General features: G+C 38.7%; 1 protein-coding gene across 12 annotated transcripts in view; it reads left to right on the plus strand.

Moving 5' to 3' along the window:
- The window catches only part of TLE1 (transducin like enhancer of split 1), an 82,463-nt gene that overhangs the window by 24,935 nt on the left and 33,922 nt on the right, over window positions 1-23,606 (plus strand). For 3 of the 12 annotated variants that reach the window (XM_006913631.3, XM_006913636.3, XM_015590714.2), the window contains 4 exons: window positions 1,586-1,648; window positions 3,132-3,236; window positions 14,810-15,014; window positions 15,745-15,764. In XM_006913631.3, coding sequence (XP_006913693.1) covers window positions 1,586-1,648; window positions 3,132-3,236; window positions 14,810-15,014; window positions 15,745-15,764 — 393 coding nt within the window. The remainder of the gene's footprint in view (window positions 1-1,585; window positions 1,649-3,131; window positions 3,237-14,809; window positions 15,015-15,744; window positions 15,765-23,606) is intronic. The other 9 variants (XM_006913633.3, XM_015590718.2, XM_015590716.2 and 6 more) reach the window with 7 other exon arrangements.

A 23,606-nucleotide genomic window follows, 5' to 3' on the forward strand; every position in this document is an offset into this window, starting at 1 on the left:
AGAGAGTGGGGAGCAAGGACCTAAGAATTTATGAAGGTTATCCCTACTTCCTTACATATACGGAAATATATAGTGTAGAACACTGTTGCAAAGGAAAGAGAGCTTGCTCTTGCTTTCGAGGAGAGCCATGACCTTGAGTTAGCTTGAGTGGCTGAGATCAGATGAATTGGGTGGGGCTGCCCAGTTCTGTTTTTGCACCTGGTACAGCTGCACCCTTTTTGCATGTATCTATTTGCACTGCTGGTTAAAGCAAGGTCATGAGTTTGCTCTCTATACTTGTCATTTTACCTTCTAGTACTACATTTCTTACAAGGCCCGAGCTGGAACCCTCCCTCATTGGTGGTCAGGGAGAGTTGATTTGGGTTGGCCTAAATCTAGTCCCATCACACCAAGGGTCTTGTTGCCCCATCTGGAATCGTTAGAGCACAAAAAGCAGCTCTTTTTTTCTGCATTTGATTATATGGTTCTGAGGTTTCTACTTGATCTTACTCATTCCATTCTCTGTTTCTCAAGGGCATTGGCTGCGTGTTTCATAATTTTCTTGTGATCCTTTTCATCGCCTCGTTTACTAACAGGCGGCATTAGTAAGCATTGACAGAAAATGATGAAGTAAATAAGGTCAATGCTGGGACTCTTTAGATGGGCTTTTTTTTTTTTTTTTTTTTTAAAGGGAGAACTGGTCTTCAGAATTAGAGGAAAGCAGAGCTGCTTTGCATCTCTGAAGGATGTTAGAGGTTGGGCAGGCAGGTGGATTCTACCCTAGAGTGGAAGCAGAGCACCCTTTATTCCCTCCCTTGCCAGTTTGTCCCTTGTAGCAGCAGAGTCTTCTGGATTTGGAGCTGAGCAGACTCTTCCTACTTTTCTTTAGAACAGCCTGTGTTGCAGACACCCAGAGCATGTTTGGTTATGTTCAGCTGAACTGTGGGCCCTGTCAGTAAGGTCTTCACATTCGTTGCTGAATTGTGAAAATATACAGGTACCAAGAACATCTCCATTTGAATGTCTCTCAGGACTTGAGTTCTGTTTCAGCAGTATTTTCTTGTTTGAAATTTTGAGACTTAATAGAGGCCACTAACATTAGTCCTGTTTCAGTTGTGCAAGAGTTCGGACAAGTGGGAAGGAAGTCTGTGGCCTCCTTACTTCAGCTCTCTCACTCTGGACCTTATCTTGAAAGCTGGACTGCTTTGACAGTGCTTCTGATCATTTGGTTTCTGACACTGGTTTGAATGAACTACATAAATGTGCCATGGTATGCCATAATTGAATAAGTATATGAAGGGGTTTGCAATCACCAGGTTAAATGTTCATATGGCCTTGAACCACGTAGATTTTCCAATTCAATTAAACTACTCATTGTCTCCTATTTAAGTGAACAATAAAGCGTGCAGTTATGTCTTATTTTGCAAGTTAGGATTAATATCTACTGTTTATCTCAAGAGAAATATTAGTAACATAGCCTGGGAAAGCAATTTTATGCCCTCAGGAGTTGAAGTGTAGTGGAGGGTTAAAGTTTTGGGTATGAAGTTTTATCTTTCTGAACTGATTATAAAGTATACTAAACATTTATATTGTTTTGTCTTTATAGACTGAAATCGCCAAGAGATTGAATACAATTTGTGCACAAGTCATCCCATTTCTGTCTCAGGAAGTAAGTAAAACTGTTCAGCTGTTAAAGTGCAATTATGTTGCTTCTCTGTTTGCAAATTAGCTAGTTTTAAGATGTTAATTTTATCACAAGGAACAAGTGTGAAGAACATCTGTTACAGCTGAAGTGTGTAAACCCCCTGCTATTTCATCTAACAGATCTGAGGGCACACTGTAGAAGTGGTGACAATAGCTCAACCTCAAATTAAATTTTTTCTATGGAAAACTGCAAAGTGACTATCAAATATAAAGCTTTTTTTTTATTTTTTTTGGAGGAGTATAAGCTTGATAACTACTGGTGATTCCAAGTGTCCTTTCTCTCGTTCCATCGGGGTCGATGTGACCGTAGAAGCATGTATTTCATTTGCACTTGCACAATGGTTGACTTAATGCTGCTGTGGAGGGAGTGGATGTTAATACCCTCGGGGATAAAAATAAGTGTTCATGTTACCTTAATTTATGGAGTCATATACATTATAAGTCATTAAGTTACAAAGTCATATATATTTAACTGTAACATTTTGAGAGGGAGAGACTCAAGGAGTAATCTGTGAAATTGACTCAAAACCAATATATTTTTAGTTTGGCCTTAAAGTTTACTTACTTTTGGATACAAGCTCATAAATGCTAAACTGTTTTAAGTGAGTACAGGATACATATGTCCTGAGACAATGAAAAAAGCTCATTGGACTTAGAGCTGGAATACTGGGTGTCTGTTCTAGTTGGCATCTACTGCTCCATGCTGGATAGCACCATCTCTGCTATTATAGCAGCCTCTTCCACGTAACTGTTATTTGATGCTACAATTTAGATTTGTTGGCCTTTTGAGTTGTGGTATTTGTTGTGTTTTTAGACTTTAGTAATTCTGGTCTCTGCTATAGTCTCATGCCTCCCAAAGCAAAGGTATGGCTTTGTTTTTACTTGTGGGTGCAGTTCGGCAGAATGCAGGGTGTTTCCAGCCTGTGAACTAAGTGAGGGTCCTTCCTTCTATGAAAGGTGAAAAATCTAAAAGGCTGAAGGAGAGAAATTCCCAGAGTTTCCAAAACTTAGTGGATTGAGATGTATTGACCTGAAAAGTGCTGATGGATTTAGTATTTAAATTTTAAGTATCAAGATGGGCATTTAAAAATGGTTGTAAACCTTCTCTGCTCAAACTTATCATAGTGAACCCCTTCTGCACACCATGGTGATCTTCCAAATTCCATACTCTTTATTTTCTAAGGCCTCAGTTTACCATTTTTGATGTCCTTTTTGACTATACCATTCCGAGCCAGATTTTCCCTTCAGAAGTTGAGTGGTGACTGGTGTTGGTTAGATATAAAGGAAGCATGGTTCTGAGTTTTCCTTTTCCTGTTATACATGTATTCTGTGAAATAATATGTGCTAAAGAAACTGCATTTAAATCCATTGTCTTTTCGTTGTTATCTAAGGTACGATGAAGTTCTTGGCTGCCTTGCTAACACTTTTTCTTTTCAATATTTTCAAAGCATCAACAACAGGTGGCGCAGGCTGTTGAACGTGCCAAACAGGTGACCATGGCAGAGTTGAATGCCATCATCGGGGTACGTGGCCTACCAGGTCTACCTCCTACAGTGTGTATAACCAGCTTTCATTTCTTATTAATTTAATGGCTTAATCTATATCTATATCTATATATATAATATTGTGTAGCTTAACTGACCAATTTGATAAGGGCGGGAGGAGGAGCAGGTTTCAAATATGCCGAGGTGTATAGGGGAAGAGCGATTAGCATAAGGGAGAAGATAGGAGAAACATTTTTAGGAGAAGGAAGCTCACTCTACCTTTTAATGGGAAAATAAATACCGTTTATCCTGTGACACTTAAACCACCTTTGCTTCAATTGGTTAAAAAAAAGCTTTAGGTTAGAGTTTTAAATTCTTTCCTTATTCTTTAGATTACAGTGAGGTCAAGACACCTCTCATTTAGTTATCTTCACTTTTGCCTCTTACTTTCTAGAGTATTGGAACCTATATAACTGGTCTTTCTCTTCCTTACCTCTTTATGATTTTTTAAGTGGCACCCCAATGAAAAGAACACTCTTGCTGTTGAAGAAGTGATAATTGTGTGCCCTAGTGTCCTCTAGCCTTTCACCAGGTTTCTGCTTTCCTGTGTTGAGTTCAGTTACTGCTCCTCGCTGGCGACTGGTTGTCAATCACAAGTTATTTGCTCGGCATTAATGAGCCTGGTGAACCATGCGGTCCATCCCCTGCATGAGTTCATCCCCCCTCCACTGCAGGATCCGGGGTGGTTCTCAGGTTTTCTGCTTTTCCAGACTAAATGAAAGAAGTAGCTGAAACAAGGGATGGTCCTTTCTGATTTTATTCATATCTGAGTGCCTTGAGCGGATTCAAATCACTCATTTATCAATTTATGTTAATTGCTTGTGAGAAGATGCCCTGCTGGTCTTTATAGTTCCCTCAGACACTTTGTAATGATAATTAGACATGCTGCTGTACGGATTAAGAGTGCCATAGTCCAATGACGGCCACAGACAATGGAACCAGTTAATCCATCAGGGTTTAAAATTACATCCCAACTGGAGATGGAGAAAAAACATAAGAGCCAAGGAGGATTAAAGAATGAGCCTCAGCTTGAAAACTCTCCTTTCATCAGTTTCTCAATTGCAGATCTGCAGTCGGGTTGCCTGTGGTAAGCTATTGGCAGTCAATTAGGTGAAATAAACTGGGAGGGTGACCTTCATTTCCTTTTAATAGCTTTTTCCTCCCTGAAATGGGGAGCTTCAGTGGATTTTCAGCTTAAATTTTATTCAAGCTGCTTTATTACACTTGACAGCTTAGCTCTGCATAAACAATTCTCCTCTCCTCCCCCCCAGTTCCAGGCTCTACATTTCTTCCCCTTTAGTATCACATTTTTGACTGTTACTTAGTGGGCTCTCTAATCACATTCAACAAAAAACACAATTACATCTGCATTTGTCTGCTGCCTTCTGTACCCTTTTCTTGTGTAATGAATTGCTTTATTTCAGAGATCAAATCAAATATTCACTGGTACTTTTGCATGTACCATGTTTGATTAGCAAAGACTAATAGCAAATTGTACTTGTAGCTTGAGCACAGAATTTTTTAACCCAAATGAATGAGGATGGAAAAGACTGTTTTGATTAAAGGAAAATATATGCAAAGCAGTTCTCAAGTACCCAGTTAAACTTTGTAGAACATGTTTGTTTTCTGAATTTTTATATATTTTTTGATGGTAAAACGCGTATTTTTAAATTCTTAAAGGCGCTGCCCTGTCTGAAACATTAGAAAGGAGGAAATTGTATTAACCAGATGTTTATAGGTAATACTCATTTTGAGCGGAATCAAAATAAAAATAGCAGGTCGTTTTAGAAGGGCAGATGAATCGCTAATTTTATGAATGGCTTTAGTCCAGGAAACATGTTGTTGAGATTATAAAGGCAGATTAGCTCTGCTAGCTAGCAACAATAACCCAAATCAGTGAATTGGGCCCAGCACAAGACTTAATGCCAATTGCATGTCTTTAGCATACTGGCATGCATGGTTTTTATAATTGTAATTTTTGGATCAGTATATTAATTTATGTCAGAAGGCTCTTTTAAAGTTTGTAGTGATCAATAATTATCCTGCACCATAAGTTTCATGCTCTGGCATATGCTTCATTTTTGCTTGAAAGGAATTGCATGCGTCCTGGAAAATTGAAGTAGCATAAAATTGGGTTGACAATTCAGCGGACCTTTGCACCCCTTCATTGAACATGCAGTGTGTCAACCTGTCTCCCTAGAGGGGAGGAGGCTCCGGGAGGCTGTCTGTTCCTACAAGCAGCAGCTGCGCGCAGAGTAAATGCAGCCTGGTTTGATAGCAGCTGTCAGTATTGTTCAGGGACCGACTTAGGGTAAAGAACAATGGGAGAGGCCACGCTCTTCATCTGCATCGACTTTCAGGCTAAGAAAAGAAATAGTAATTTAACGGTTTAGACATCTATTACAAGTGTGAAAGATCATGAAAGAGTACCCTTTAAAATGCAAATGAGCCGAAACATTCTCATTCCCTTTAAGGTACAATCAGGGAGCTTACTGCTTGCTTGACAGGGCTAAAGATATTTCTCTTTAGCAAACCTGGAGAAAGTCACATCTTCTCAAGGACACCAAGCTTCTAGGTAAACTCTGTTTGTGTCCTGGGACTATGCATACTCTTAGGAGGAAGAGAGAGATTGTTTTTTCCCATCGTTGTTGAGTGAATTGATGGTACTCATTTCTCATCAGCAGAGAAGACTTAGTTCTCATATATGATGGAAAGTACTGACTTAAATCTTTGCCACCACAGCACCTGCCTTCATCTTTCATAGATTACTGGTATGTAAGAAAAATAAATTTCTTAGTTGATATTTGGAGAAACTTTTGAAATATTTTTGCTATAGAAATTTTTAAATAGCTTTCACTGATAGAAAATTCTGTAATTGGCAGAATGATAATTGCAGCTCTGCCTTCTGAATTTTGCTTTTTATAGGTTCTTTTGCTATTAAACATGCTATGTTCTTGTAACAGTAGAAGAGTTTAATAATGCAGAGATCTTAATAGGCACAGGGTTTATTTGTTTTGACACATAGCTCACTTGTGCTTTGGAAAACAAGTTCATTGTGTGAAGGGAACTTACTCATTTGAGACCTTGACTTTTTTTATTTTTTACATCAGAAGAGTTTCCACAATTTAAGCAGCATCTTTCGCAAAGATTTTTTTAAAATTTGGAATTCTATTAAAAATGCTCAAAATAGATTAGCAAATGATGTAACGGTTTATTTGTGGGATAGTTAATGGCTACCTGAAGGCAGAGAAAATTGACTGAAGGACTCTATAAGATCACTCCCCACTGTCCTGTTTGGGGAGTTTGGAACTAAGAGCTCTCTTCTACCTGCTCTGATATTAAATAATTAATTTTAGTTGAATTTGGGATTCCAGATAACTAGTTTTACCTTTTAATTAGATCTGTATGACATAATAGATATCACGTAAGTGTACATTTAGATACATACATGTCTGCACACAGGAATTTTTTTTAATTTGGGTATAATCGAGATGTAGTGAAATACACAGATCTTAGCATGTACAGTTTGATCAGTTTGGGCGCAGGTACAACCCCTGTAACCACACTCCTCTCAGAGTGCAGATTGTTTCCATCACCCCATGACATTCCCTTGTCCTTTTCAGCTAATTTCTCCCTACTCCCTCAAGAAAAATGGTTGACTTTTTAATTAAATAGTAAAAAGTAGTGGAGTGTGATTTTCCTTATTAAAGAGAATAGTTGCATAGTTGTAGATCCGTTTCTAACCCAGTGTCTGCTGTCCAACTTCATGGTGTTTTGCACTGATCTTTCTAAGCGAATTTGTATTGTATAACCTGGGGCAGTGTGTGGGCCTAGAATCAGATGGACTTGAGTAGGACGTTTGGTGCTACCAGTTTTTAGCTTTGTGACCTTGTATAATCAGTTTACCTCTTACCAGTATCCCCATCTGTAGATGAATAGTACTGTCTACCTTGCATGGCTTTTGTGGGGATAAGACCCTGGCTGGCAGCCTTCACCCAGCATGTGGTCCTGACTCCTCGAACTGCAGTTTTGTCTGCCTGGTTTCTCTAAGTGGCTGTAGCAGATCTTGTGGGTCCAGTTGGTCAAGCTCCCTGTGAGAGGTGGCTGCTCCTGCAGCTGGTCACCTCCTTCTTTGTCTTTTCTAATGGTTACATGGATGCTGGTATTTGAGATAAGACCTAGCCAGTTTCTCTGCTTCCTCCATTATGTTGTGCATGAATGATTTTTAAAGTTCAAAATCGAGGAGGTAAAGTTAAGTTTTGGAAACAGATGGAGAGAGAATTGAGAAGCAAAAACGTGAGGACAAGGCTTCATTGGCTTCCTTATTTACTGTAAAGAGGAGGGGGAACCTTTACTGACACTGAGAGGTTGGCAGGGATTGTTGTAATAGAATTGGAAAAAGAGACAAGAATTAAAAGAGATGTCCAGGTGACCAGTGAGTACGGGTTGTCCTTCCTTCCCAAATCACAAAACTCTAGATTTCTGATAGCTGCTTCAGTGCTAACTGTGTATGTAAGAAAATTTGAGCAATTTCCCATAACAAATGCCCGTGAACTTCAGGACTCAGAAATTTAGGGTTAATATAGGTAAACTTGTTTGTTTGTTTGTTTTGCTTTTATTTGGACATAATGTGAATTTAATTTTCATGATATAACTTCTGTCAAGGGCTATGGGACTCAGGTTTGGGGCTTCATTATTGGTTAGATTTGTATATTCCTACTTCATAGACAAATTTGAATTCTCTGTACTTTAAAACAATTTAGTATGAAAAGAAGTGTGGAGTATTTTGTGATGTCTGGGTCTGTATGTGTGTGTAGGGAATTGAATACAATCTCCTGATGGTTCTATAGCAGGAGCCTTTCTGTCCTTAAGAGATTGAGTTGTAGACCTAAAGGGCTCCCCATTGTTGCATGAGATGATTGGTTTAAGGATTAGTAAAATGTTGGATTATTTTTCTCCTCTGGCTGTAGCCATCAGCTATCTATAGGATTGTAGTGTGTGAAGTTTAAGAGGATGAGGTTAGCCTCTTATTCTTATGAGTATGCAGTTAATCCCTGAAAAGCCCATCAATAACCCAGCTGTAAGTTTCTTTATAAAACAGATTCGCCCTAGGAGAATAATGCAAGGCTTGCTACCAAGAAGAGAGAACGAAATGGCTAAAACTTGGATCTTCTAGTTCTTCTAACTTCTATTTAGGGATATGTACCCTCCACTTAAATTCCAATAGTCCGGCCTTTTTATTAATTTTGCAAAGGGAAGGAACAATATTGCAAAGAAGTCTTTTATGCGTCTTCTCCTTTGGTTCCAGTTAGTTTTTCCTGAGAGTAGTACATCTGGGTATCTCTGACAATGCAGGGCTTGGCTTCAATGTCTGGGTTCTTCTGAAGAGTCAGAGTGCTTTTTAGTTAATAGAAAACTTGTTGAATCATTGTTTACTTTTTAATTCCCCAATATTTTCATATGATTTGTACTCGATTCCTTGGGAAAAGACACTATTTTCCCTCTTTCAGGAAAGAGAGCAGAGCACTCCATTTTCATGGAGTTAACTCTATGTGTGTTTTTTTTTTAAAGATACATAATTTTCGTACTATGAAATTCACCATACTTTTAAAGCACATAGCTCAGTGGTTTTTAGTATATTCACAAACTTGTGCAGTTGTCACCATTACCTAATTCTAGAACATTTGTAAGACTACAGAAAGAAATCCCATATCCCCGTTAGTAGTCAGTCCTCTTGCCCCATCTCTCCTCAGCCTCTGCAACCACCAATCTTTCTGTCTCTAGATTTGTCTATTCTGAACATTTCACATAAATGGAATCATATATGTGGCCTTTTTGTGTCTGACTTCTTTCACTTAGCATAATGTTTTCAAGGTTTATTCATATCGTAGCTTGTACTTCAATCCTTTTTTATTGATGAGTGATACTCCATTGTATCATTTGTTAATTAACTCATCATTGAGGTTGTTTTTACCTTTTGGCTATTACAAATAATGCTACAGTGAACATTCGTGGACATGTTTTTGTGTGGATGTGTTTTCTCAGGTCTGTAGCTAGGAGTGGAATTGCTAGGTCATATGGTAACTCTGTGTTTAACTTTGTGAGCAATGGCCAGATTGTTTTCCAGAGTAGTGGATGAGAATTCCATTACTCTGCATCTTCTCTGACACTTGTTACTGCCTCATCGTTTTCATTCTCGCTATCCCGGTGAATATGAAGTGGTACCTCCTTTGTGGTTTTTATTTGAATGACCCATGATGGCTAATGATATTGAGCATCTCTTCATCAAAACCTTATGTGGTTTTAGGAGTATATCTATCTAAATAAACATGACTTTTAAAAACTTACTCTAATTCAGGTCTTTAACTTTAAGAAACAGTTTACTAATTCATGTAAGCTGTAAGTCCCAAGGCTCTGGTCACTGTCACAGCTGAAACAGTCATCCAGGGCAGGTAGAACGAGCAGGTCAGTGATAGTGCAGGCTGAGTTGGCCTGTGTATATTAGCTGAAATACAGAAAGAATAAAAATGAGTTCAGATACTTTTCAGAATTTTAGGTCATCATCCTGGTGCCTGCCTACATACAGGCTATCAATTCTTTTCTCTTTGTGAGTCCTGCATTGAGATGGTGCCTTTCAGTATATTGTTGTTGTTTAATTGTCTTCAAGTGGCTTGAGAATTCTTGGCCCTAGTAAGCAGTTTCTGCCTGTTTTTCACCCTTGCCCCTCTTAACGGGAGAGGCCATTCACATAATGGGAGGTTTTCAGTTAACTCCTGTAGTAGCGTCCTTGATTTTTCTGCTGCCACACAGCTCTTTCCTACTTTTCCCCATTTGTTCTGTAGGCAGCTCTGTGGTGATAAAGCACATGCTACACCTGTTTTAGAAACAAAAATTTGGAAACACTGCACTATTATTACATTAAAGCTCTGAATGTAAACAGCGAAAGTCATTTTTGTCATAGTAACGTAATTGACCCAGGCTGCACTAGGTAAAATGTGAATTAAAATTCTAAATGCATGGCTGTTGTTTGACATGGATGAGGTTACTTTATTCCTTGTGGGTTTTCAGTATCATTAATTCAGAATTTGGTGTTTATTTTACTTGTCTCGCTCTCAGCCTATTTAAATGGTTTGGGTAGGAACAAGTGTATTCATCTCCTTATCCTCCAACCTAAACTTTTCCATAATCACCTTTGAGGTACCAGAAGACCAATATGTGAAAATTCCCAATGTAGGTCTTTCCTAAATTGTTTTGTAAAACATGAAGTTTTTGTTTTATTTTGAAATTGTTTAGAGGTGTCAGCTCTAGGAAGCAGATGCTCGTTTTTTTTTCGTTGTTGTTGTTTTTTGTTTTTTTTTTTGAGTTGTGACAAGGTGTGCTCCATGGTGACAAAGGGACAGTGAACAATTGAATGTTGAAAAGTAGTTTTATTTTTTTAAGCAACAGTATGGCAAGTTTCTGGCATTCAGGAACATGAATTCTAATGTGATGGAACAGAATTCCAGCTTAGATCTAGACTAAAATTTCTCAACCTCGGCACCATTAACATTTTGGGCTCTGTAACTGCGGTGGGGGCTGTTCTGGGCTTTATAGGATGTTGAACAGCATCCCTGGCCTCTACCCACTAGATGCTAGTACCATTCTACCCGCTATCCCCTCCAGTCGTGGTAGCCAAAAATGTCTATAGATGTTGCCAAATGTCCCTGGGGTGCGGAAAGAGGGGTTGTCAAAATTGTTCTGTAGGAGAACCCACTGGTCTAGCTTGATAACTTGAGTAACCATCCTTATTTCTAAAAGCCACCATTGCCCATTAAAAATGCCTTTTCTGATAGCTTTATAAACTGTTTTGCTAGTCTATTCTGGGCTGTATAAATTTGTAAACATTAACTTAAGAAAATAATTTATTAATTTGTGAAAGCTGATGAATGGATAGATGGTTGAATTTTCCCACCCTTGATTTGTCAAGAAATATTTTATAGTTTCCCCTATGATACATTCAGATGTGGGTCTATAGAGAACTAATGCATGTAAATACCTCTAAATGGCAGAGCCATTGGTTTTTTGTTTTTTGTTTTTTGGTTTTTTTTTTGAGATTTTGCTGGCCATGTAGCATCATCTCTTTTGTCTAAAACATATTTTTAAGTAGCATTCATGTGTTTTTCTTTCGATGAAGGTTATACATACTAGATTGTCTCAGGTAAACCTTATTCTTAGAAGAAAAAATGTTCTAAGGACACATGGGGCAGGTGGGCTGCTTTTGTGGAGTTGATTGTTTCACTCTTCAGGATGTGGGTCCTGTATTCATTTCAACAAATGCTTTATCTTAGAAATGACACTTGTCTGTTAAGCATCTTCTACTGAGAGAAGCCAAAACTCTATTTAGGCTTCGTTCTCCTTTATAAACTTCCTTGGAAGAGAGCAAAATATATCTTCCTTTTTCAGTTGCAAGGACAGGGTATTAGAAAGTGGAGACTGCAGAGTTGCCACTCTTGAGTCGTATACCTAAGAACAAATTCTCATCTGTCACTGCTAAGTCCACATAGTCCAGGTGGGTTTATCTCTGAGTAAATGTCCAGTGGCAAGTTTTCAGTATTGCATGGCGTTGTGCTTCTCGTTACCTGGGATGGGAGCGAAACATGAGGTCTTTGGTGGAGCAAGAGATTGCCTTCTTCCTTCCCCATGCTTGAGAATACTTGGTTTGTAACTTCTTGTGAACATGACTGGGCTGCTGTAGTCCCAGGAGATATGTTGTTCTAGGGAACAGAGCTTTGTAATCCTCGTTCTGGCTTTGAGCCCTGTGGCAGGGCACTCTCTCCTCTGTGGAATGGGAGCCGTGATGCCCACCCTGCATGCCTCAGATGTATTCTGAGCTGAGGCCAGATACTGGATATGAAAATATTATCTGGGAGCTCTGAGCTCTACATGGCAGCATAAAGAAGTAGAATATGAGACAGTAATGTCCACATTTTATGGGTCTATAGCATCTTCACCAGCTGTGCTACCTAGTACAACTTCCATTTTGATAAGATTTTGCTTTAAAAAAAAAAATAGAAGCTTTAAAGATGGCCACGCTAAGGACGGAAGAACCCAGTTGCCTTTAATAATGGATAGTGAGCTATTTCTTCCAAGGGGAAAGCTTAATTAGGGTAGAGGTGGAGTTCCTCATGGTCAGTTAGGCTGTTGGACATCCCCATTGATAGTTATCAGCCTGAATGTTGAGTTTAACCACACTGTCTACTTCACAGCTGTAGCAAAGCCCCTTTATCATATAAGCTAATTTTCTTTACAGTAACATATCGGAGAATGCTTTCCAGTTCATCTTTCTAAAAACTAACTTGGGTTTGGCAGAAAATATACTTCCTTCCTGAGTATCCAAATGTCACCTTTGCTCTGACATAAAATCTTATCTCTGAAGTTGTCTTTTGGTGACTCGATTCTGGATTTGGGGGGGAGTGGGGGCATGCAGGGAGCAGTGATATGGTAGTGTTCTCCACCCTGTAGTTAACTGCCTTCCCCTCAGCTTAGCCTCTCTCATCTTCTTTTAATCAGTGCCGTGCTTAATTACCCCGCTGCACTTGCTTGTGTATGCATCACTGCATTTCCCCCCCAGAAGCCGGACATAGCTCTTACTCTCCAAGTAATGATAGTAATTGCTGGTAGGGCAGACCTGGTCCTCATCCTTCTCCGAGCACATTTCTTATGGCAGGTGTCTAGTTCCTAATTAAGTGCTAATGAGCATGCCTAGTGGACCGTGACTCTGCTGCCAGCTTCTTCAGTTTTATGTCTTGCTATTGCCGAGCTCTTAAAAGGTGACAGAGCAAGAATTAGTGTCTTTGGGATGACGGGAAGGTGATTTTATACGTAAAGAAATTGTTACTGTGATCTCAAATGGCGAATGAGTAGCTTATAAATACTTTCCAAGAACACTATTAATGCTACCCTCTTGGACCTCTCCCCCTTTTCCAGTTTTCCTCTAATTAGAACTGTGCACTTTTCGGAAGGAATGGAAGTTTAAAGAGAATATTGGCTCCTAAAGATTTTTTAAAAGATTCTAGTAGTAGTTGAAGATTTACTGTAAAGTGATTTTAGACACCGATTTCTACTTTTAAGATGCTGTTTTTTCTGGCTCTTAAGGGCGGGAAGCATGTTTAAAATTCAATTAAAGATCAGTGGTCTGGGTGGAAATTGCTGAAGATCTGTCGTGAAGATTTAATATATTCAGCACACGCAAGGGGGTAATAAATAAAATGAGTAATTGAGTCCCAGGGAAGTGAGCACAAATCGGAATCTCAAGAATTTCCTAACATTACACCTTAAAAATTGAGCCTTAATCGTTTTTACTGTCTCATCAAAAACGAGTTTTATGTTGGACAGCTGAAACGTGGCCAGATTTATGATACAAGGGGCCATTTCTTGGATACTTTCTCATTTCCTACAAAATGCTCTTAAATATGATATATGAGAGCAACGATGCTTTTTAATGAGAACAGATTTATAATCTCTGGACTGGCTTGAGTGATAGAGGCAAAGACATTTGGGAATGGGGACTTGGGTCACTGTGGCTGATGTCCCACAGGACTGGTGAGAGTGTTTTCATGTCAAGGTTCTTGGCTTCTCTGGGTCTTACTGTTTTCCTCTGTGATGCTAAAGAGCTCAGAAAAATGAAGGGATAAACAACTCTTTACCTTAACTAAGATATCTTCTAGCTGTCGAATGATGGCTCCCTGAGGCCTCCTTCTATGTGTGGTGGTACAGTGCCTAGAGTGCCAGAGTGCCATAAGGGTCATTCCTGCATTGACTCCACCTCCACCCGCCTCCGTTGCTGGAGAACCTCTATAATTTTCTCAACACTTCGAGCCTTGGCTCCTTCTATGAAATGGGAATATCAGTACCGCCTCACGGTACTGTGAGGGCTTAATGAAAATAAGGACACACAGTGTCTGGGGGTGGGGTTACATAAGAGATGCTGGTTCTTCCTGCTTTCTGAGTTCTGTTAACTAAAGATAACATTTTGGTTTTGTTTCATCATACCATTATGGTAAGTTAATGCAAAGATGTTGGGGTGTAATGGAATCACCTATTAACTGATGACTGCTCAAGAATATAGTTACTGTATTGTTGGATGCACAGCCTTGATTTTAATCTTTCTGAAATCAGGATGAGTCGTAAATCTGTGGCATCTTAGATTCAGTGACCTAATGGATTTCATTCCTGGAGGTGCTTAGAAATGGAACTGACATGTGAGTCGCTTCCTAACTTAGCCAGGCTTGCTGATGATAAACAGCTCTATACTCTCAGGTGCTGACTTATGCCGAAAGTGACAGTGTAGATCTGAGGATTATATTTTGGGAAGATTGTATCTTATCAGGTAACTGAGTAGGTGAAAACTTTTGATGAACTGAAAGTGCTAATCACATTTTTTCCCCTTCCCCCCCTCTGTCTTACCTCCTTGTTCCCTTTGTGTGTCAAACCTCCTGCTCTGTGTCCTCCATCCTCATGTCATGTACGCTCCCTCACCCCCCGATGCTACTACCACCACCTCCTTCTCATCTTCCTCCTGCTCCTCTCACCACCACCAACAGCAGCAGCAGTTGCAAGCTCAGCATCTTTCTCACGGCCATGGGCCACCAGTCCCCCTAACGCCTCACCCTTCAGGACTTCAGCCTCCTGGAATCCCGCCCTTGGGTGGCAGTGCCGGCCTTCTGGCGCTGTCTAGTGCTCTGAGTGGGCAGTCTCACTTGGCAATAAAAGATGACAAGAAGCACCATGATGCAGATCACCACAGAGGTGAGAGGCCGGGCAAGCCAGATTAGGACTTTGTCCTCACACTCATACAGTGCTGCAAAGTTGTGTGCACCGCTAAAGAAAGCCCCAACCTATACAGAGAGCAAACAATGAGCTAAGAGGAACTGTCGCAAAGCTTGGCCACTGAAACACGGTTCACCCTGGAAGTTCTCAGGGTTTAACGTGGGTATCTGTAGATTTCTCGATCTCTTTAGATTGCAGGCATCTTGACATCTTGGCAACTGCCTAGTTAATGCCAGTGGCCTGTACCATATTATGGAAAACTGTTAACTGCTTAATTGGGTAATTTTCAAAGAAAGTAATGTTGTTAAATGGGGCGAAATAAGAAGTTAAATTTGAAAGTGAATGTGTTCAAATGAGAGGCTTGATAATTGCATCTGTTACTACTTAGTTTCATAGGCTTTAATTCTAGTATGCGTTAAATATTGGGCAAAATTGCACTCGACTAATTTTTTGAAGAAAAGTAATTTATTCTGTCAAGAAATAAAAAAATAGGCTTTGTGTATGGTTAAACTGTAAATCTTATGTTTACAAAATACTGTAATTTTCAGGAAATCACTGTATTAGGAATGTGCAATGACTTATATAAATAAAAGCCATTTTTAAAACTGTTTGGGGCTTGTGTTCTAATTATTCCCCCCTTTTTTTTATTTCTGTTCTTGCCTCTGTGTCTGAACGGGCATGTCTGTGCGTTTCTTGGTAACCTCGGAAGCAGACAGAGAACCGGGCACGGTAAGTACTCTACCACCTGCTGCACATAAATACACCCCTTTCCTACAATGCATCCCAAGCTGCCTTTCTTTAAACACAGGCACAGACGTGCATATTCTTCCCTTTCTCTCTCAGTGACCTGGTTTTTTCTTTTTTAAAAAATATGACTCTTTCTGCCCCCTCCCTTGTCTTTTTAAGAAAAGATTTGTTAGACGAGAGTGACATGATTCGGGGGCAAAGCTGTTTGCTATGATCTGTATGTGCCCCAGACCCACTTAAAAAAACAGGTTTACCATTGCATTCTGAGTTCAGGTTGCCTCTAGTTCAGAAGAGTAGTCATTTTTATCTTAAATCAGTTTTATAGGCAAGAGGGTCACATTCTATATGTGAAATTGGTTGGTAATGTGTTATTTCTACCTGAACCATTCATTATCCTCTGCGAATGCATCTTAGTTGCTAGGTTTCCATATCTAGTTTTCTTTTCATAATTGTCCTTGGAATGTGAACTTTAACTTAAATTTATTTTAGACCAAAGAACTGAGCGTCTGTGTAAGCTTTTAAAAACAAGAAAATTCAGTGTGTGTGTTGGGGGGAGGGGCGTTTTGTGCTCGAGAGTTGATCTTTTCAACAGCCTAAATCTTACCCATTTTGCATAATGCACGTTTAATCTGTACATGTATCTGCTAGTTAGCTGTGAGGAGATCTGTATCTAAAATGCATCTCAAATGTTGTGGAGCAAATAGAGGTAGAAATTGGCCCCTTTTCAGCTACAATAGCATACAGTTTCTGCCTCCTTCCCGCGCTTCTTTCTGAAGTTGGCAGTGTTTTGACCATCTTAAATCTAACTGTGGTTAAAAATTGGACACTGAATTTTAAGTCGTCCTGACACTTTTTTGTTACGAGTTTAGGGGAAAGGTATATAAATCTTTTCAGCTTGAAAAGTTTAGATTTTTATTTTTTCTTTCTTGTATAGAATAGTATCTACTTTAAGAATTCTTTTTGAGACAGATCTTGGTATTCTTTAGGTGTCAGGATATGTTGCAGGGAATGGATAATGGTGAAAGGATGGGGTAGCTAGTTTTAAATTTCTGGTACGATAATATTTTTCTGGAAATTGTTGAGGGGAGAAAAAAAAACAAAGGAATAAAATATCCTACTCCCAAAATGTAAACCTAAGTAAACTGGCTTTGATTTATGGAGGTGACCTTTATGTTTTTTTTGTTTCAAGTGTCTCTGTAGATGTCATCTTTCCTGTCATGTTCATTCAAGCATGTCAGATTAAAAACCCTAATCCTGAACTAGAGAACAGAGATGGCAGAAAATATTGGGAGCACCCATGTCTTTTAGTCTGGTGCATGCTTTAATGTATTGAACTTAGTCTACATTTGGGTCTTGAATTTAACTTTTTTGTTTCAGTACTCTTTTACCTTGAATCACGGTATATTTATTCATTGAGTGTTTATGCGAGGTAATATGAAAAACGCATCTGTAGTTAGGGATACATAAGCACACATTTCACAAGCCCTTTCTCAGAGAACTGAAGAAAGGCAACCAAAATACTAAAATATAGACTGTAGAAGGTTTCAGCCAAAGTTCTAGGCGGTTGTGGAAGGGGTATCATGATAAGTACCTCTCTGAAATGCCAGTGGCAGGAATGGGTAGAGATTTGCGTGCTTAAGTTTGTAGAAGCATTTTTCATACCTCTGTGTCTATTTCAGTGTGTCCGATAACCTCCTATTTGTATTTTTGGCTGAAAAATGTAAGCAAGAACTTAAAATTTATTGGGGAAATGAAGGTGGGATGGAGGCTTAAAGAAATACAAAATAGTTCTTGAGTTTCAGGCAGCTGTGGAGTCAGCAGTCAGTGAACTTTAAGTCGAAATGTGGATATATTGCATAAAGGAATCTATAAAATAATATAAAAGAAATGGTTACTTATACATGTTAATTTTGCATGTTTCCTTTTTCATATCAAATTTTTGACAAGTCAATGATAATTTCAGTATTTTTAGAGAGTATATATATGTATACTGTGTTTCCTGCCTAAATATTACAGAAAACTCTTGGTGATGATGCTATAAAATGGGAAAACACTAATTTGTAACATAAACATTTAATTCAGTTTGTGGAGAAAGATTAAATTGTTCACCATCCACATAAGTGGGATTTTGCTGCAGTTATATAAAATTAAGTAGCTCTTCAAACTTTGTAAAATTGAATATGAGAAGCAGTGGATAATAAGATGATGTGTACTATTAGTGTCTAAAATATTATAGTACTTATCTCTTTAATAAAGTGGTTTGAATTATGAAGTTGAATTTTACTTGGCAGATAGTCCACTTGATTGCTCTGTACTGCTGTTTTTTTGTTTTGTTTTCTCCCAGTCAGGGGTTAAGGGCGGTTGCTACAGGGCAGCGGTTTTCAAACTTTAAGGTCTTATGATCTTTACCCCCTTAAATTAAAATTACCGATGACCCCCAAATAACTTAAGTTTATATATGTTAGGTATTTTGAAAATTTTCTTGGTTAGAAACCAAGCAAATTTTAAAATCAAACCGATAAAGAGCTACTTAATTTAATTGTATTAACATTATTAATAGAAAATGACTATTTTCCAAAACAAAAAATTGTAGTGGAAAGAATGGCTTTGTCTTAGATGTTTGCAAATGTCTCTAATGCCTGGTTCAAAAGAGAATAGCTGAATTCTCATCATCTCCCTCATTCTTTCTGTTGTGAAACATTGTTTCAGTTGAAGTACAAGAGGTCTGCCCTCAGAGAAATATGTAAGGGTCTCTGGGAATGTCAGAGGGATCCTGGGACCAAACTCCAAGAACGTCTGCTGTGAACCTAAGGCGTTCTGAAAAATTCCACAATGGTGTAGTCTTATTTTTACCTGCTCTTCTTACTTTATTCAACAAACATTATTTATATCAAGTGCAGAAATCCAGGGACTTAGTTAGATCCAGAGGGAATGTGGGTGTGTATGGATTTTTATCTGTGAGTCTAAAACTGGTTCATAGCTCATGTTTGTTTATTTTTAGTGGCAAAATTATGCCATTTCCTAGTTTAAGGTTTTATGTTGGTCTTTTTGTTGGTCTTTCTTACGTTCGTCTTTATTGTTTGTCTTTTTCTGAAATTTTACCTTGGTAAAGAAGTGAGCCTTCGTGTAATCGGTTTTAATGTAAAACCCAGGAAATGACAGCACTTTGAGAATAGAATGAAAATATGGACAGTATTTTTCTTTTTCTGAAAGAGTTGAATGATAAAGCTAGTATCTTCTAAGAAGTTTATTTTGCTGTTTGACTCTTGTTTTTAAATTAAATTTTGACTACTGTTTTTCTAATTTGCAAAACTTCGTTGTTTTTAACATAAGCCTACTACTATCAGAATGCTACTGTTAAGCAGAGAAATATGAAATGACTTAACAAAGGCCTTTATTTCTTCAGTAGTAATAAAAACTTTAGATATTTTGATTATAGATGAATTAAATTTTGGCTAAAGTGAATATTTAAATAAGTGTTTGAAAGACCTGGAATTAGAGAATTAACAAAGAGTTGTATGGCTTTAAAAAAAGTATGATAGAATGTGTGTTGATATACTCATTCGTTTAGCAAATACTTATTGAGAACTTTCTATGTGCCAAGCAGTGTTTAGGGCACTGCATATACTTGCTGCCATTTTACAGTGATATCTTTTAATGGCACAGTCAAATATTTGTTAAATGAAAAGCGCTGAAATACCTGACCCACATGATCACTATCTGGAACTCGTGGAAAAGGGAAGAGACTCCAGAGTTGGTCTTTGGAATTGGGGGTGAGGGTGTTCATAGATGGGCCTCAGAAGGTTTTTTTGAACCCTCTAAAAATTGTATGCAGAGTGTCATGGGTCACTGCTCTTTTGCATAATTCTGGGGAAAGATCGTAACTTTCATCAAATTCTCAAAAGAGGTTTCTGGCCCAGAAAAGTCTACCATTCATCTACATTAGAGGTCATAACAGTGCAGTTACCATTATTTTATCAATACACAAAGCTCAAGGAGGTCGGGTGCCTCTGGTCACATATTTACATAGTTAATGATGGCTGAGAATTAGATTATGTCTCTGAAGGACCATGTCGTCACTCTCGTAATTGACTTATAAAATTATCAGGTTCATGTTTAGAACTTAATTTAAAAGTAGTTATGACAACCATCACTTTAATGTAAGACGGTGTCCTTATTTTGTTTTTCTTCTCTAGTTGTTCTACTTGACTAATTAGCTGGCAGAGGTAGGACAGGACCAGATCCTAGCTCATGACCACCCATCACTTCACTTTTTCTCAAAACGATACTCAGTACTAGAGAGGACAAGGAGGAAATAGATGTGAGCCTTGTTTTGGAGAATACTTTGTTGCTCTTTTTCTGAAATTTTATCCTTTTGAACATAATATTAGCTCCTAGAGGCTATTTAGGACTGTGTCAGCATGGGGGGGTGGTGATAGAAAGAACATATTTTGGACAAAGGCAGATTCCAGTGGAATTGGAATCTGGCTGCACAGGCAAGGTTTGTCATGTTTTGGAACCTTCCCCTAGCCTCATCCCTAAAGTGGTGGTGGTGGCTGCCTCACAAGGTGAGGGTTTAGGGAACACAAACAAGAAGTCATCAGATATAACATAGCAAACCTTTAGGAATGTCCTCTCCCCGAGTACCTGCTAGCAAAACAATAAATGCTTTATTTGTCACACTCAACAAAGTTACTTGTGGTTTCCTTTCCTTTTTAAAATACAATGTGTGAGGCAGTCGTGGAGGTTAGGGCCCATATGACAGGCTGGCAGTTATGTTTCTTAGTATGTTGGGACCATGAAGCCGATCTCAGCTGCTTATGAACTTGATCAGTCTCATGATCATCAAATTTGTCAAACATAGATGGATGGAGACTAGGAGGAGATGTTTTCATCTAAACGTTTATGACTTTATCTTGACCTGACGCATGCCAAGGAATTACCTGGAAAAAATAAAACTGAGATGAGTCACCTAAAATTTCGATATTTAGGTACACTATAACAGTATAAGAAAACACTAAGTTTTCTTATGCTATTGCCTCAGCAGATTTCCCTTTTGAGAGAATTTAAAATATGTACTTGAAAAAAATAGATCCTCAGAAAACTAGCATGACTTTCTTGAGAAGGGTGAACCCCTGAAGAAAGGAAAGCCCTCGCAGTTTCTCGATTGTTAGGAGTGGTGTGTACCTGTAGCAGATGGAGGTGTCTGTTTATTGTGGATGCCGTAACTTACCAGGTGGATATTGGGGCTTGTGTCTGACTGGAGAAAACATTCAGGTTTTATCTCAATGTGATTATAGTGAATACAGGGTATCATTACCCTAAAACAAACCAAATGGCAGGTAGAGACTTATCTCTCTCCAAAACCTTTTTTAGACTTAAGTTTGTATTCTGTAATTAGAGAACTTGATGCCCACCATTTGGAGCAGGTTTTCCTAAATTTTATTTTCCTTTTGGGTCCATAATCATTTTGTCATTCCTTTTGGGATATAGTAGGCAACAAACTCTGTGTCTCCTATCTTTCAGTTAAGGAGAGGTGGATGTCAGAGCCTTCAGATACCAAATAACTCACAGTCAAGTCCTGACCCAGTGCTTTTTAGTTTTAGAGCCTATTTTTGCATTAGAAAGTATCTCATTGGGGGCTGGAGAGACAGTAACCGCTAAGTAGCTCTTTGAAAACATGCTTTTATAAAATGTGTGAAATACAAATTTGATTTTTGCTATGACTGAAGTCTTGATTAGGGGAACGATGCTGTCATGAGGTTATTTAAAAATTATTTGAAAATAATTCTATTTATTTTTAGATCTGGAGTGTTTTAGTTTGCTTTACCTGGAGGACGTGGGTAGAAGGGCAAGCTGGGAACATAGAGAGTGATGCCTAAGGTATCTCGTGATTTAATACCTCTTTCAGCCCAAATGTTCACTGGGTCTGTATATATCCTATCTGGTTATGTCCTTCTCTAGGAGTCCTCCTGATAGAATCACCTATTTGCATCCAACAGTGCTGAGTTCCTAGATCAAGGTGTAAGAACATGGTAGTACTTTACCACATTTAACATTTAAGGTGCATGAAGAATAGATGTGTGCCCTTCAGCAGACCCGCTTCTCAGCCCAGGCTTCTGAGGTGCGACATAGCCAAGTGGGCACGTTTCCACACATCGTCACTTTCTTCCCTTTTTTCCCATTGACAAGTGGGGATCCCGTTGGTTTTATGGGTAAATGCATTTGTCAAAATGTCAGGCAGAATATGTGAATGACCAGTTGGACTGCAGCAAAAAGTACAGCGTAGGGTGATGACTTAATTGGGACCAGGTGTCAGTGGAGAAGGCACACAGATGTGATGGGGTGCGTCGTTACCTAATTGTTTTAATGTTCACCGAGAAGTTAATTGTCAGTGTAGAGTGTGCTAGCAAATTAGGTTCCCACTGCCTCGGTGTAACTGAGGATAAATGAGGTGTCATGAGTTTCCAATCTATACCTCTGACACAAACACTTTTCCTGCGGGGAGGAGAAAGTTCCCTAGGGGAATCAGCATGGCAGCTAAAGAAATCCATTTGAATAATGTGCATTATTTTCGCATTAGGGGAACCTGTCTAGTATTTGCTGTATCCATGAGCGGTTTTTCCTTTCAGATTTGCTGGTGGTGGCTTCAGGGTTGAGATTTGGTTGGCAGAAGAGATGCTTTGAGGTCTCAGAAAAGGTGAAGGATATATGAAGGCTTCGTAACAAGTCTTCTGGTAGCACTGACAGTGTCGCATTTCACTAAACTTGCTTTCTTTGATATTTTCTTGAGTTTATCTTCCAAAATGTCTCAGTATACGTGAACAGCTATTACTGTTAAATTGCTATAAGAAAAGTAAAATTCTTAGAACAGGACTGTAAAGACTGGTTGTATGCATATTGAAGCAGCTAGGTCTCTACCTTAGTCTTGAGTGGGTATTCAGGGCATGAAATAGAAACATTGTCTAGAACTGTCAGAATAAAGATAATACAAATTCCAAATCTTGATGTTTCTTTTGATTTGATTGAATGCTCTCTGAGATTCAACAGACTGTTCTCCTTACATGTTAAGTTCTTACATGGAGGTATAGTTTAATAAATGCATTTGACTGTTTATTTTTGCTTTGTTTTAATATATTGTTCACTTCTCACTAGGTTCAAATCCTCTGCAACTGTCTAGTTAACTTACATCTATTGAACTGTAGTGGGGAATATTCCTGGTGTGTGTTTTCACAAAACACAGTTCACCCCTTTAGAAAACTGTGCTCTGGATTTGACCACTCAAGGAGTGCACATCGGTTGTAATGCTGGAACATCTGCTACTTTTTCTTTTCTGAGTAGTTCTGTTGTTCACTCTCTTAAGCATTCTTAACCATCACATCACTGTTTGTGCAAGAAGTGACCTTCAAGAAGCATATATCAGTCATAGCAAACAAATTTGCTATGGCCATTGAAGAGGCCTGTTACGATTTTATGTTCCCAAAGAATTTCAGGTTTTAAGAGGGAGAGATTGCCTCTTTGGAGGGTGCATGTTTTATCTGGCCTTGCTTCTCATCTAGTCATGTCATGTGTAGTTTCTACATGAAGTGGAGAAAAAATGATGAGAGAAAGTCAGTTGGGCTAATAGGTCTTCTGGGCCTTTTCTCTGTCTCTGGTACTAAACATTCCAGGTGGGGGTCATTTTTCTTTAGATTGGCTGGATACGTGTCTCCCTTTGTCATTTTACTTGGCTCTGTGCCAGTGTATACAACAGGAAAGGTGCAGAGAATCATCATGGTTTTAGAATTTTAGTTTGTTTTGAAATCATAATCTGTTTTCAGATCT

This window comes from Pteropus alecto, unplaced genomic scaffold, assembly GCF_000325575.1.
Source record: "Pteropus alecto unplaced genomic scaffold, ASM32557v1 scaffold565, whole genome shotgun sequence".
NCBI lineage: Eukaryota > Metazoa > Chordata > Mammalia > Chiroptera > Pteropodidae > Pteropus > Pteropus alecto.